Source organism: Salmo salar, chromosome 10, assembly GCF_965601325.2.
Source record: "Salmo salar chromosome 10, fSalSal1, whole genome shotgun sequence".
NCBI classification, from domain to species: Eukaryota; Metazoa; Chordata; class Actinopteri; order Salmoniformes; family Salmonidae; genus Salmo; species Salmo salar.
Genome location: NC_138300.1, coordinates 122,565,153 through 122,581,309, shown reverse-complemented (window position 1 = coordinate 122,581,309; position 16,157 = coordinate 122,565,153). Strand labels below are relative to the sequence as shown.

At 43.1% G+C, this 16,157-nt stretch overlaps 1 protein-coding gene across 3 annotated transcripts in view; it reads left to right on the top strand.

Moving 5' to 3' along the window:
* The window catches only part of atp8b4 (ATPase phospholipid transporting 8B4), a 56,715-nt gene that overhangs the window by 16,861 nt on the left and 23,697 nt on the right, over window positions 1-16,157 (top strand). For all 3 annotated transcript variants that reach the window (XM_045688637.2, XM_045688633.2, XM_045688635.2), the window contains 12 exons: window positions 1,955-2,013; window positions 2,135-2,207; window positions 2,401-2,471; window positions 9,790-9,872; window positions 11,057-11,215; window positions 11,693-11,781; window positions 12,030-12,232; window positions 13,284-13,404; window positions 13,543-13,630; window positions 13,768-13,811; window positions 13,931-14,096; window positions 15,967-16,155. In XM_045688637.2, coding sequence (XP_045544593.1) covers window positions 1,955-2,013; window positions 2,135-2,207; window positions 2,401-2,471; window positions 9,790-9,872; window positions 11,057-11,215; window positions 11,693-11,781; window positions 12,030-12,232; window positions 13,284-13,404; window positions 13,543-13,630; window positions 13,768-13,811; window positions 13,931-14,096; window positions 15,967-16,155 — 1,345 coding nt within the window. The remainder of the gene's footprint in view (window positions 1-1,954; window positions 2,014-2,134; window positions 2,208-2,400; window positions 2,472-9,789; window positions 9,873-11,056; window positions 11,216-11,692; window positions 11,782-12,029; window positions 12,233-13,283; window positions 13,405-13,542; window positions 13,631-13,767; window positions 13,812-13,930; window positions 14,097-15,966; window positions 16,156-16,157) is intronic.

Sequence of the window (16,157 nt, the reverse complement as noted above, 5' to 3'; positions counted from 1 at the left end):
GAGAGGAGGGGATAGGGTCAAGTGGGCAGGTTGTTGGGCGGCCGGCCGTCACAAAACGCGAGATTTCATCTGGAGAGAGAGGGGAGAAAGAGGTCAAAGCACAGGGTAGGGCAGTGTGAGCAGGACCAGCGGTGTCGTTTGACTTAGCAAACGAGGATCGGATGTCGTCAACCTTCTTTTCAAAATGGTTGACGAAGTCATCCGCAGAGAGGGAGGAGGGGGGGGGGGAGGGGGAGGAGGATTCAGGAGGGAGGAGAAGGTAGCAAAGAGCTTCCTAGGGTTAGAGGCAGATGCTTGGAATTTAGAGTGGTAGAAAGTGGCTTTAGCAGCAGAGACAGAAGAGGAAAATGTAGAGAGGAGGGAGTGAAAGGATGCCAGGTCCGCAGGGAGGCGAGTTTTCCTCCATTTCCGCTCGGCTGCCCGGAGCCCTGTTCTGTGAGCTCGCAGTGAGTCGTCGAGCCACGGAGCAGGAGGGGAGGACCGAGCCGGCCTGGAGGATAGGGGACAGAGAAAATCAAAGGATGCAGAGAGGAAGGAGAGGAGGGTTGAGGAGGCAGAATCAGGAGATAGGTTGGAGAAGGTTTGAGCAGAGGGAAGAGATGACAGGATGGAAGAGGAGAGAGTAGCGGGAGAGAGAGAGCGAAGGTTGGGACGGCGCAATACCATCCGAGTAGGGGCAGAGTGAGAAGTGTTGGATGAGAGCGAGAGGGAAAAGGATACAAGGTAGTGGTCAGAGACTTGGAGGGGAGTTGCAATGAGATTAGTGGAAGAACAGCATCTAGTAAAGATGAGGTCAAGCGTATTGCCTGCCTTGTGAGTTGGGGGGGAAGGTGAGAGGGTGAGGTCAAAAGAGGAGAGGAGTGGAAAGAAGGAGGCAGAGAGGAATGAGTCAAAGGTAGACGTGGGGAGGTTAAAGTCACCCAGAACTGTGAGAGGTGAGCCATCCTCAGGAAAGGAACTTATCAAGGCGTCAAGCTCATTGATGAACTCTCCAAGGGAACCTGGAGGGCGATAAATGATAAGGATGTTAAGCTTGAAAGGGCTGGTAACTGTGACAGCATGGAATTCAAATGAGGAGATAGACAGATGGGTCAGGGGAGAAAGAGAGAATGTCCACTTGGGAGAGATGAGGATTCCAGTGCCACCACCCCGCTGGCTCGATGCTCTAGGGGTATGCGAGAACACGTGGGCAGACGAGGAGAGAGCAGTAGGAGTAGCAGTGTTATCTGTGGTAATCCATGTTTCCGTCAGCGCCAGGAAGTATAGGGACTGGAGGGTAGCATAGGCTGAGATGAACTCAGCCTTGTTGGCCGCAGACCGGCAGTTCCAGAGGCTGCCGGAGATCTGGAACTCCACGTGGGTCGTGCGCGCTGGGACCACCAGGTTAGAGTGGCAGCGGCCACGCGGTGTGGAGCGTTTGTATGGCCATTTCTCTTTGCTTATTTCAGCTGTTCTTGCCATAATATGGACTTGGTCTTTTACCAAATAGGACTATCTTCTGTATACCACCCCTACCTTGTTACAACAGAACTGACTGGCTCAAACGCATTAAGAAGGAAAGAAATTCCACAAATTAACTTTAACAAGGCACACCTGTTAATTGAAATGCATTCCAGGTGACTACCTTATGAATCTGGTTGAGAGAATACCAAGAGTGTGCAAAGCTGTCATCAAGGCAAAGGGTGGCTACTTTGAAGAATCCCAAATATAACATGTATTTTGATTTGTTTAACACTTTTTTTTGGTTACTACATGATTCCATATGTGTTATTTCATAGTTTTGATGTCTTCACTACTATTCCACAATGTAGAAAATAGTACAAATAAAGAAATAACCCTTAAATGAGTAGGTGTGTCCAAACTGTTGACTGGTACTGTGTGTACAGTACATCCCCAGTTATTAGCAGCTATTAGCAGTGCATGACCATTGTAAAAGACGTCTTCTCAATTTCAGTTCAGGTACAAAAGCGATCAGCAGGTCAACAATCGTCAGTCTCAGGTACTCAGGGGAAAGTAAGTATATCCTCAATGAGACGAAGACATTTCTTTGAATAGGATAAATTTTTATGCTTTTTGTGCTTTATAAATCACCATTATGACTGTTCAATTGAGAATGACTGTGTATCTGTCTCAGTCTACAGAATGAGAAGTGGATGAATGTACGCGTGGGAGATATCATCAAGCTGGAAAACAATCACTTTGTGGCAGTGAGTAATTTGCTTTCAATTTCATACTTAGATACTCCCGTAAACACTTGAAATGAATCATTCCAATGTTATTTATTAAGATTTAGGGCTATTCCTCTACTGCACCTCTTGGGTTCTTATTGTAAAGCAGTGGTGCAGAGATTGGTTTATTCCCTGTGGCCTGCCAGTAAGTCCTCTCCCTCCTCTCCTATAGGCTGACATTCTGCTGCTCTCCAGCAGTGAACCATATGGACTGTGTTACATAGAGACAGCTGAGCTAGACGGGTAAGACACTGCGTGTATTTCTATAGTATTTGCTTCTACGAGGCTTTAGAAACTGAATATCATTTTTGAGGGGAAGTGGGCTGTTTGCCAAGGAGGGCTATCTGTGTCACTTGTGTGCCTGCAGTGGTTTCTACGCATTATCGGTTTCTTCTGCATTATCAGGAAATAAGACAGGTGGTTGAGGTTGAGGATTTGGCCCAGTTTATAATAGTTGTTCTGTTAACTGGCCTTCCCTGTGGCTCAGTTGGTAGAGCATGGTGTTTGCAACGCCAGCATGGTGTGTGCAACGCCAGGGTTGTGGGTTCGATTCCCACGGGGGGCCAGTACAACAAAAAAAATAAATAATGCATGAAATGTATGCATTCACTACTGTAAGTCGCTCTGGATAAGAGCGTCTGCTAAATAACTAAAAAAAATAAAAAAAAAAATAAAATGCTTTGTTTGACACGGAGCCAACTGTAGTTTACTACATGAATGAGTCACCCTCTGTTTTCTCTCTCACCACTGACCACTATCTACCCCCGTTTCACTTGCATCTTGCACTTTGTTTAAGAGTACTTTTCCATTGGTATTTCCATTGGTATTTACACCCCCCCCCCACCCCCCAAACCCAAATTAAAAATACATTATTTTTGTTGTGTGCTTTTTTTTGGGGCAGAGAGAGAAAATTGTAGTTTAATAGCTAATTTCATGCTATTTTACACATTTTGCCATGAGACTGTTTTAAAGCTCAGGGATTCTGGAAAAATAGGGTAATTAACTTTTTATCCCCCAAAATATTTGTCTTAACAAATGTGAAATATATATTTTGATAGACCAAGTGTATCAGTCATCACACCATGTAAAGGAACAAACTCCGAATTGTAATTTTTTTCTTCATAAAATACAACTAGTTGGATTTATGTAAACTCCGTCAGACACCATCAAATTAAATCGTATTTGTCATATGCGCCGAATACAACATGTGTGAAGACCTTACATTGAAATGCTTACTTACAAGCCCTTAAGCCCTTAACCAACAATGTATTTTTAAGAAAATACCTGTCAGGGATTTCTTCGTCGTCAGACGATATGGCGTATTCATCGTCGGAAAATGAAGACCAATATGCAGCAGAGTTGAGATAGTTAATTTTTTTGAACATTTAATAAACTCAAAAACGAACATACAAAAATAACTAAACGAACTCACGATATACTGACAGTCCTGTTAGGCTCACACACGCTAAACACGAAACAATCTCCCACAATTACACAGACAAACACACCCAACTAATATAGGACTTCCAATCAAAGGCAACACCACACAGCTGCCTTCAATTGGAAGTCCACCCCAATTAACCAAACATAGACATACAACCAACTAGATCAACATAGAAATACGTAAACAAGGAACAGTGCCCAAAAACCCCGGAATACTTAAATCAAATGCCCTTTTAGAAAAAACACCACCCCGAACCACATAAACCAAATACCCTCTGCCACGTCCTGACCAAACTACAATAACAATTAACCCTTATACTGGCCAGGACGTGACAGTACCCCCCCCCCTAAAGGTGCTAACCCCGGAAGCACCTCAAAAATAACAAAATCCCCCCCCCCAAAAAAAAATCCCCCTAACTAAAGGGATGGAAGGGAGGGTGGCTGCCGTCAACGACGGCACTGTACTACACCCCCCCTCCCCAACCCACCTATATCTGGAGGTGGCTCTGGTTCAGGCAGTTCCGGGCAGACGACCCACCCCGGCAGCTCCGGGTAGACGGGCCACTCGGGCTGGCCCGGAAGACAGTCGGGCCACTCGGGCTGGCCCGGAAGACAGTCGGGCCACTCGGGCTGGCCCGGAAGACAGTCGGGCCACTCTGGCAGACCCGGAAGACAGTCGGGCCACTCTGGCATCGCCGGGCACTCTGGCAGCTCCGGGCACTCTGGCAGCTCCGGGCACTCTGGCAGCTCCGGGCACTCTGGCAGCTCCGGGCACTCTGGCAGCTCCGGGCACTCTGGCAGCTCCGGGCACTCTGGCAGCTCCGGGCACTCTGGCAGCTCCGGGCAGTCTGGCAGCTCCGGGCAGTCTGGCCGCTCTGGCAGCTCCGGGCAGCTCCGGGCACTCTGGCAGCTCCGGGCAGTCTGGCCACTCTGGCAGCTCCGGGCAGTCTGGCCACTCTGGCAGCTCCTGATTAGTGGGTGGCTCTGGTGACTCTTCACTGACGGGCGGCTCGGGCGACTCTTGACTGACGGGCGGCTCGGGCGACTCTTGACTGACGGGCGGCTCGGGCGACTCTTGGACTGACGGGCGGCTCGGGCGACTCTTGACTGACGGGCGGTTCGGGCGACTCTTGACAGACGGGCAGTTCGGGCGACTCTTGACTGACGGGCAGTTCGGGCGACTCTTGACTGACGGGCAGTTCGGGCGACTCTTGACTGACGGGCAGTTCGGGCGACTCTTGACTGACGGGCAGTTCGGGCAACTCTTGACTGACGGGCAGCTCTAGCGACGTCGGACTGGGATGACGCACTTGAAGCCTGGTGCGTGGTGCTGGTACTGGACGTACCAGACTGGGAACACGCACATCCAGGCTAGTGCGGGGAGCGGGAACAGGACGAGTCGGACTGGGCTGACGCACTTCCGGGTCCGCACGAGAGACAGGAGCTGGAAACCCAGGGCTATGGAGGCGCACAGGCGGTCTTGATCTTACCTCCTGCACAACCCGTCCTGGCTGGATGGAACTAGTAGCCCTGTACGAGTGGGGTGCTTGTACAGGGCGGACTGGGCTGTGCAGGGGCCTGATGGTAGCCGTGCGTAGAGCGGGAGTTGGGTAGCCGGGTCCTCGGAGGCGTACCGGCGACCAGATGCGCTGCGCAGGCATCCTCCTACCAGGCTGGATGCCCGCTCTAGGACGACACCTGCGAGGGGCTGGAATAACGCGCACCGGACTGTGCGTGTGTATGGGTGAGAGTGCGCTCTTCAGCGAAACATGGCGCTCTCCACCTCATACGCTCCTCCATATAACCACGGGTAGCTGGCTTCCGGCTCTTCCTAGGCCTAGCCAAACTACCCGTGTGCCCCACCCCAAAAAAATTATTGGGGGTGCCTCTCGTGCTTCAACGCCAGTCGCGTTCCTCGGTAACGTTCCCGGTCCTTACTAGCCATACTCCATGGGCCCTCTCCGGCCACTACTTGCTCCCATGTCCATTTCTCCCTTTTGCTCAACTCAAATTCCCTCTGCTCCATCTTCTGCTGCTTGGTCCTGGTTTGGTGGGAGATTCTGTCAGGGATTTCTTCGTCGTCAGACGATATAGCGAAATCATCGTCGGAAAATGAAGACCAGTATGCAGCAGAGTTGAGATAGTTCATTTTTTTGAACATTTAATAAACTCAAAAACGAACATACAAAAATAACAAAACGAACTCACGATATACTGACAGTCCTGTTAGGCTCACACACGCTAAACACGAAACAATCTCCCACAATTACACAGACAAACACACGCAACTAATATAGGACTTCCAATCAAAGGCAACACCACACAGCTGCCTTCAATTGGAAGTCCACCCCAATTAACCAAACATAGACATACAACCAACTAGATCAACATAGAAATACGTAAACAAGGAACAGTGCCCAAAAACCCCGGAATACTTAAATCAAATGCCCTTTTAGAAAAAACACCACCCCGAACCACATAAACCAAATACCCTCTGCCACGTCCTGACCAAACTACAATAACAATTAACCCTTATACTGGCCAGGACGTGACAATACCCTAAAAAAAAGGTAAGAGATAACAATAACAAATAATTAAAGAGCAGCAGTAAAATAACAGTAGCGGGGCTATATACAGGGCGTACCGGTACAATCCATTTTTGTACATTTTTATTTATTTCACCTTTATTTAACCAGGTAGGCTAGTTGAGAACAAGTTCTCATTTACAACTGCGACCTGGCCAAGATAAAGCAAAGCAGTTCGACACAAACAACATCACAGAGTTACACATGGAATAAAACAAACATACAGTCAATAATACAATAGAAAAAAAGTCTATACACAGTGTGAGCAAATGAGGTAAGATATGGGAGGTAAGGCAATAAATAGGCCATAGTGGCGAAATAATTACAATGTGCGGGGGCACTGGTGTCGAGGTAATTGAGGCAATATGTACATGTAGGTAGAGTTATTAAAGTGATTATGCATAGATAATAACAGAGAATAGCAGCTTTTAATTTTTACAATTATTGTCCAACAAGTGTTTAAAGGCCTTGATTGTATAATTCTAACATCAGACTTTTCAAATATGAAATACAAATCTCCAAGCTTCTTTTTGTTTGGTTTTACAGCACTGTGTAATGCTCCAGGGCTATTTCCGTTAGCATTTTGGCATGTTTTTCTAGATTTAGAACATAAAACAACATTTATAAAGCTAACGTTATTCCTTAAGTCTATCACAGCAAATACTTGCATTATTTAAGCATACAGTGGCCTTCAGAAAGTATTCACACCCCTTTTTCCACATGTTGTTGTTGTTACAACCTGAGTTTAAAATGGATTCAATGGAGATGTTGTGTCACTGGCAATAGCCTAAAACACAAGGCCAAATATACATTGGAGTTGGTTACCTAGACATTGAATGTTCCTGAGTGGCCTAGTTACAGTTTTGACTGAAGTTTTTAGAACACCTACTCATTCAAAGGTTTTTCTTTATTTTTACTATTTTATATATCATAGAATAATAGTGAAGACATCAAAACTATGAAATAACACATATGGAATCATGTAGTAACCAAATGAAAATATATTTTATATTCTTCAAAGTAGCCACCCTTTGCCTTGATGACAGCTTTGCACACTCTTGGCATTCTATCTACCAGATTCATGAGGTAGTCACCTGGAATGAATTTCAATTAACAGGTGTGCCTTCTTAAAAGTTTCCTTCTTAATGTGTTTGAGCCAATCAGTTGTGTAGTGACAAGGTAGGGGTGGTTTACAGAAGATAGCCCTATTTGGTAAAAGACCAAGTCCATATTATGGCAAGAACCTCTCAAATAAGCAAAGATAAACGACAGTCCATCATTGCTTCATCACAATGATATATGTGTCAATCCGGAAAATTTCAAGAACTTTGAACGTTTGTTTCTTCAAGTGCAGTCGCAAAAACCATCAAGCGCTATGATGATACTGGCTCTCATGAGGACCGCCACAGGAAAGGAAGATCCAGAGTTACCTCTGCTGCAGAGGACAAGTTCATTAGAGTTACCAGCCTCAGAAATTGCAGCCCAAATAAATGCTTCACAGAGTTCAAGTAACAGACACATCTCAACATCAACTGTTCCGAGGAGACTGTGTGAATCAGACCTTCATGGTCGAATTACTACAAAGAAACCACTACTAAAGGACACCGATAATAAGAAGAGACTTGCTTGGGCCAAGAAACACGAGCAATGGACATTAGACCGGTGGAAATTTGTCCTTTGGTCTGAAGTCCAAATTGGAGATTTTTGGTTCCAACCTGCCGTGTCTTTGTGAGACGTGGTGTGGGTGAACGGATGATCTCTGCATGTGTATTTCCCACTGTAAAGCATGGAGGAGGAGGTGTGATGTGTGGGGGTGTTTTGTTGGTGACACTGTCTGTGAGTCACACTTAAGGCACACTTAACCAGCATGGGTACAACAGCATTCTGCAGCGATACGCCATCCCATCTGATTTGGACTTAGTGGGACTCATTTGTTTTTCAACAGGACAATGACCCAACACAACTCTAGGCTGTGTAAGGGCTATTTTACCAAGAAGGAGAGTGATGGAGTGCTGCATCAGATGACCTGGCCTCCACAATCCCCCGACCTCAACCAAATTGAGATGGTTTGGGATGAGTCGGACCGCAGAGTGAAGGAAAAGCAGCCAACAAGTGCTCAGCATATGTGGGAACTCCTTCAAGACTGTTGGAAAAGCATTCCAGGTGAAGCTGGTTGAGAGAATGCCAAGAGTGTGCAAAGCTGTCATCAAGGCAAAGGGTGGCTATTTGAAGAATCTAAAATCTAAAATATATTTTGATTTTTTTAACACTTTTTTGGTTACTACATGATTCCATATGTGTTATTTCATAGTTTTGATGTCTTCACTATTATTCTAAAATGTGGAAAATTGTAAAAAAAAAATTACAAAAAAACATTTTAAGAAAACCCCTTGATTGAGTAGGTGTAATAAAACATTAGACCGGTAGTGTAAATCAGCTTGAAAATGTAGAATTTTAAAAAGAATAATGTGCAAACATTGTACAATCCAGGTATGCAAAGCTCTTAGAGACTAACCCAGAAAGACTCACAGCTGTAAGCACTGCAAAAGGTGATTCTAATATGTATTGACTTAGGGGTGTGAATACTTATGTAAATTAGATATTTCTGTATTTCATTTTCAATACATTTGCAAAAAAATTCTAACAACATGTTTACACTTTCTGATTGTGGGATATTGTGTGTAGATGGGTGAGAAAAATAATCTATTTAATTCATTTTGAATTCAGGCTGTAGCACAAGAAAATGTGGAAAAAGTAAAGGGGCATGAATACTTTCTGAAGGCACTGTATGTTGCAGATCCGTGATTACAATATTTTGTGTATATTCAGAATATTGACAAAAAAAATACATCTTAAAGTGGTTAGCCATCAGTGACGGAGTTGACAACAGACACTCAAAACAGACACAAGTTAAATACGAACATTTGTAAAATATGGAAAATGTTTCATTTGAAAATCCCCAATAAAAACACAACTATTCTATTAAATCTTTGAGCATTCTGAAGGAGTTGACGTTATAAAAAATTCTGATAGAGGTGATGTTTTACGTAGTTGACAAAAATATTATAAAAATGTTTCATTTAAGTGGTATACACAGTAGCAATGGATGTCCCGACTTTCAAGAATCTCTGAGCTAATTTCCTGCTATTCTACACATTTTGCCATGAGGCCGAGTGAAAATGCTGTGTAGCTTTCTGCTACCACAGCCTGGGCCGAGTGTGCTGGGCCCTGCTATTCTACACATTTTGCCATGAAGGCTCGAGTGAAAATGTTGTCGTTTTAAAGCTAATTTCCTGTCATTTAAAAACTTTTTTTTTTGTGGCTTATGACAAGTGGTACTTCCTTGTACTTCAACATTGTTGGTAGCTAACAATGCCCATGCAGTGCTTGTTTTATTGAATCCTACAGAATCAAACAAACAAGTCATTCATAGGTTTTTACTGTCTAATACCATTTTACCATGTACTTTCTAAGCAAATACATGGTTAACTTATTCTTGTACTGTAAAATAAAATCCCAATGTTTCTGCATAGGGAGACCAATCTGAAGGTTCGCCAGGCTTTGACTGTGACCTCGGACCTGGGAGCAGACATAACAAAGCTGGCTGACTTCAATGGTACAGTATAACAATTTATACTGCATTCTGTGTGTATTAATAACGAGACCTTTGTAGTCTACATAACATTACCTTGGCTCTCTTTTCCTGGTATTTGACATTGGATTGTCTGTTTGTTGCTATGACGAACTCAGGGGTAATTTTGTCTGATACTTGAGTGTCTATTTTTGAGGTAAGTGGAACGGCTGTTTCCATGGTTCAGCACGTCCTTGTGTCCTACTGTTGTGCTGTTTTGCTCTCCTGTGTAATTACTATGGAATTACTGATCTGGAGACAGAGCTGGTCTCAGTAACTAGTGGAAATGAAGGTGAAGTCTTAGAGTATGTGTCACGTTCTGACCATATAAATATGTTATTTTCTATGGTAGAGTAGGTCAGGGCGTGACATTTTTTTTTCTTCTAGTTTAGATTTTCTATGTTATGTTCTAGTTTTGTATTTCTATGTTGGGTTTTTGTTTGGGATGATCTCTAATTAGAGGCAGCTGGTCATCGTTGTCTCTAATTGGAGATCATACTTAAGTAGGTGTTTTTCCCACCTGGGTTTGTGGGAGATTGATTTTTGAGTAAGTGTATGTTAAGTCTTCGTCACGGTTTGTTGTTTTTCTTCATTCAGTTTATTTTGTATGTGTTGCGTAGTTTCACAGTTCAATAAAATATGTGGAAAGATAATCACGCTGCACTTTGGTCCGCTTCATCCTACAACAACCGTGACAGTATGTTGTGTTTGTCAGGGAACATTTTGTGTTTACATCATAGACTTACATATATTTGAGTTTCTTTAGGTCGGTTTGTGTTCATACTATACACCTGTGTACATATGTGTGCAATTATGTAGCTTTTTCCCTTTTATGTAGTTTTTATCTTTTTTTTGCAACGTAGGAGGCCCAGGTTCAAATCCCTGTTGTCTCTGTTGGGGTTGTGTTGACACTGAAAATACAATATAATACAACATAAAGCACATAGCTAATGCAGCACATAGAAGACAGAGAAACAGACAAGAGTAAACACCTTGCTGCCTGCTGGCTAGAGTAACTAGAACGGGTAATTCCAATTCAAGTCAACATTCTGTTATGGCCTTTACCCATTCTAGCAATTATACTTCTATGGTAGACATCTTGATGCTGCCTGCTGTGCTGACTGCCAGGCTTCCTGTGGTGAATCTGTGTCAAATGTTTTCCTACTCAGGGGAAGTTATCTGTGAGCCTCCCAACAACAAGCTGGACAAGTTCACAGGTACTCTGTACTGGAGAGATAACAAGTACCCTCTGGATAACGAAAAGATGCTGCTGAGAGGCTGTGTGCTCCGGAACACGGACTGGTGCTTCGGAATGGTTGTCTTCGCTGGTATGAATGAACAGTCTTGATGTACGGCATTCGTATTATGAAGTCATCTGTTATCAGTCAAAATTCTGATGACTTCCTAATATGGATGCCGTGTTATTGCTGTTTTGTTAAGGATTTCACCATGTCGGGCTGGCTGGCTAACTTGCGTACTTCTTATTAGACCTCCCTCTGACGAGAGAGTATTCAGGAGTCACCTGCGTACATCTCGTTAGACCTCCCTCTAACGAGAGAGTATTCAGGAGTCTCATTTGTAATCAAATGAGAAAACCTAATGTGGCACAGTGTTGTTATATGTTCATGTTTAATTGCTACCAATTACATTTAGTGTATCTCTGTCACTTCACGTGTCTAAGATTTAACATCCATCTGATCTACATGTACTGACCAGGAACGGTCAGATCGTTGATATGGCTAGTTGCTTCTCTCTTCGTTATTGTCGTTCTCTACGTGATGTGTGATTCCCTTGCTCCTCTCTAGGGCTGCAAACCAAACTGATGCAGAACTGTGGGAGGACTAAATTCAAAAGGACTAGCATTGATAAACTGATGAACACTTTAGTTTTATGGGTGAGCACTTTTTTTTCTCCCCCACATCGTCTGAAGTGCTCAACAAAAAAAAAGAACATTGACTTTTTTGATGGTAAAAAAATATTTTAAAAGTCCATGTTGCAACTGGCTCAACCTTTGTGCATCCAACATATCAATGTACCTAGTTCGCTAGCTAAATAAAGGTTAAATAAAATATATAAAACGTGAAGTTCTGTTTATGAAACGGTGCTAGTACTGAATACCAACTTGCTGATCTCTACTTCCAGATATTTGGCTTCCTAGTCTGCATGGGTGTGATCCTGGCTATTGGCAACACCATCTGGGAGCAGAAGGTTGGGAGGAGCTTCGGTGTCTATCTCCTGTGGGATGAACCAATCAGAAACAACAATGTGGTGTTCTCTGGGTTCCTCACCTTCTGGTCTTACATCATCATCCTCAACACAATGGTGCCCATCTCGCTCTACGTCAGGTGGGTTTGTCTGTCTGTCTCTCTGTCTCTCTCTTTGTCTCTCTCTAGTTCTCTCTCTCTGTCTGTCTCTCTGTCTCTCTCTTTGTCTCTCTCTTTCTCTCGCTCTCTCTCATTCTCTCTCTTTTTATCTGTCTGCCTGTCTCTCTGTATGTCTGTCTGTCTGCCTTTCTGTTGTCTGTCTGATTATCTGTCTGTTTATCTGTCTGTCTGCCTTCATGTCTGTCTGCCTGTCTGTCTGCCCGGTCTTACGTCATCATTCTCAACACAGTTGTACTCACCTCTACGTCAGGTACAGAACCAGTAACAGTGGAGATAATTCAATTATTATGGCATTTTTTACTTAAAGCTAGTTACTTAGCTAGCTACTAAGTTGCTACATCTATTTTTTGACTTATAAATTGATGATATGTACACCCATTGATTCTTGAAGAATAGAACTTATAAATTGATGATATGTACACCCATTGACTCTTGAAGAATAGAACTTATAAATTCCTCAACTGTCGTACCACATCAGAACTCAACATAGAAGTCTGTTTGACCCCAATGTTTGTAAACAATGCCAACGTAAACAAACACTGCTTCTGGTCCATCTCCCTCCATAACATGGTTAAACTGTAATGGTTGTATCATGGATGGTCAGCCCTCCATAGCTCTGTCCATGAATTTGAGAGTGGTTACATTTCTCCACGCCCATCCCTCAGCTTTTTACTCAAACAGAGGTGGGGTGGTTGCTTTGTTATCGTTTCAACTAAAGATTCTAGCTTGAACTGAGTTTGATTTAACGCAACTCTTAACTCAACTCTTATCTTACTCAACTCTTATCTTAACTCAGCTCTTATCTTAACTCAGCTCTTATCTTAACTCACCTCTTATCTTAACTCAGCTCTTAACTCAACTCTTATCTTAACTCACCGCTTATCTTAACTCACCTCTTAACTCAGCGCTTATCTTAACTCAGCGCTTATCTTAACTCAGCTCTTATCTTAACTCAGCTCTTATCTTAACTCAGCTCTTATCTTAACTTACCTTGTACTCCTCTTTGTCTAAGTGTGGAGGTTATTCGTCTGGGCCACAGTTACTTTATTAACTGGGACAGGAAGATGTATTACATCCAGAAGGACACTCCAGCTGAGGCCAGAACCACCACGCTCAATGAGGAGCTGGGCCAGGTGGGTGAATGAATGGATGGATTAATTAAATCATTATTTAATGTATACATTTATAGATGAACGTTATATATGAACGGATGAATGAATGAAGTTGCTTCAGCCAAGTGACAAACAATCCTCGTTGGTCCTTGTTGCCAGGTGGAGTTTATCTTCTCAGACAAGACAGGAACTCTCACACAAAACATCATGATCTTCAACAAATGCTCCATCAACGGGAAGAGCTATGGTACGACGCGCATTTGGGTTTGGTTCCTGTGTACTTTGGTTCCTCTCAAGGTTTCTTCATTCTACGGAGTTGTTCCTTGCCACTGTGCTTCTGCAATTTGATTGGCTGATTATGTGTTCTCTCTCGTGTCCCTTCAGGTGATGTTTATGATGAATTTGGCCATAAAGTGGAAATTACAGAGGTATGAATAAGGAACTGGAAAACACAGATAAATTACAATATGGACAGAACAAGTTATATATTTCAGTAATACAGTAGTGAAGTTAAACTATAACTGTGTTCTGGTCCATCTCCCTCCAGAGAACGGCCTGTGTAGATTTCTCCTTCAACCCTCTGAGTGACAGGAAGTTTAAGTTTCATGACAGTAGCCTGGTGGAGGCCATCAAGATGGAGGAGCCATCAGTGCAGGAGTTCTTCAGACTGCTGGCTCTGTGTCATACTGTCATGCCTGAGGAGAAGAATGAAGGTAATGTATAGATAATAATTAGGACAGGTAATGTATAGATAATAAATAGGACAGGTAATGCATAGATAATAAATAGGACAGGTACTGTATAGGACAGGTAATGTATAGATAATGAATAGGACAGGTAATATATATTACATGTAATGTATAGATAATAAACAGGACAGGTAATGCATAAATAATGTATAGGACAGGTAATGTATAGATAATAAATAGGACAGGTAATGTATAGATAATAAATAGGACAGGTAATGTATAGGACAGGTAATGTATAGATAATAAATAGGACAGACTATGTATAGAAAATAAATAGGACATGTGGGGTATAGGACAGGTAATGTATAGATAATAAATAGGACAGGTAATGTATAGATAATAAATAGGACAGGCAATGTATAGATAATAAATAGGACAGGTAATGTATATGACAGGTAGTGTATAGATCATAAATAGGACAGGTAATGTATATGACAGGTGATGTATAGATCATAAATAGGACAGGTAATGTATAGATAATAAATAGGACAGGTAATGTATATGACAGGTGATGTATAGATCATAAATAGGACAGGTAATGTATAGATACTGTACAGCTGTAACCTCAGTGCAGGAGTTCTTTAGAATGTATAGAGACTTTAGGCATGTGTCCAGTAGTAACATCACTACTGGTGTTCTTCAGATTGCTGGACCGCTGTTACACTGTCATGTCTTAGGGTGAAGATAAAGTTAACAGCTGAGTGAAGGTATAGTACACTTCTGAGCGAAGGTGAAGTAGACTTCGGAGTGAAGGAAAAGTAGACTTCTGAGCGAAGGTAAAGTAGACTTCTGAGCGAAGGTGAAGTAGACTTCTGAGCGAAGGTAAAGTAGACTTCTGAGTGAAGGTAAAGTAGACTTCTGAGCGAAGGTAAAGTAGACTTCTGAGCGAAGGTAAAGTAGACTTCTGAGCGAAGGTAAAGTAGACTTCTGAGCGAAGGTAAAGTAGACTTCTGAGTGAAGGTAAAGTAGACTTCTGAGCGAAGGTAAAGTAGACTTCTGAGTGAAGGTAAAGTAGACTTCTGAGTGACGGTAAAGTGGACTTCTGAGCGAAGGTAAAGTAGACTTCTGAGTGACGGTAAAGTGGACTTCTGAGCGAAGGTAAAGTGGACTTCTGAGCGAAGGTAAAGTAGACTTCTGAGCGAAGGTAAAGTAGACTTCTGAGCGAAGGTAAAGTAGACTTCTGAGCGAAGGTAAAGTAGACTTCTGAGCGAAGGTAAAGTAGACTTCTGAGTGAAGGTAAAGTAGACTTCTGAGTGACGGTAAAGTGGACTTCTGAGCGAAGGTAAAGTAGACTTCTGAGTGACGGTAAAGTGGACTGCTGTACACTAGTCTGAAGGATATGACTTAGAGCCATGCTAAGGTATAAACATGAGTCTTGTCTTGTAACCTAGCGGGCGAAGTTGGCTATAATGACGTCAATTCAACCAGTTTTGTCTGCTGGGAAATCTGTCTAGATAATACTGATCAATTAATTATATGTTGACTCACAACTCCCTGCAACTCCTCATGTGGATAGTGCAGCCTAACAAATCAGTCTAACAAAAAACATCTTCCTCTTCTTCTTCCTCAAACATATTCCTCTTCTTCCTCTTGTTCCTCTTCCTCTTCTTCTTCTTCTTCTTCCTCTTGCTCCTCTTCTTCTTCCTCAAACATATTCCTCTTGTTCCTCTTCCTCTTCTTCTTCTTCTTCTTCCTCTTGCTCCTCTTCTTCTTCCTCAAACATATTCCTCTTGTTCCTCTTATTCCTCTTCTTCTTCTTCTTGTTCCTCTTGTTCCTCTTCTTCTTCTTCTTCTTCTTCTTCTTCCTCTTCTTCTTCTTCTCTGCTCCATGTAGGGGATCTGGTGTACCAGGCCCAGTCGCCTGACGAGGGAGCGCTGGTCACGGCCGCACGGAACTTTGGCTTTGTGTTTCGTTCCAGAACCCCGGAGACTGTCACGCTGTACGAGATGGGGACAGCCGTCAACTACCAGCTCCTGGCTATCCTCGACTTCAACAACGTGCGCAAGAGAATGAGTGTCATTGGT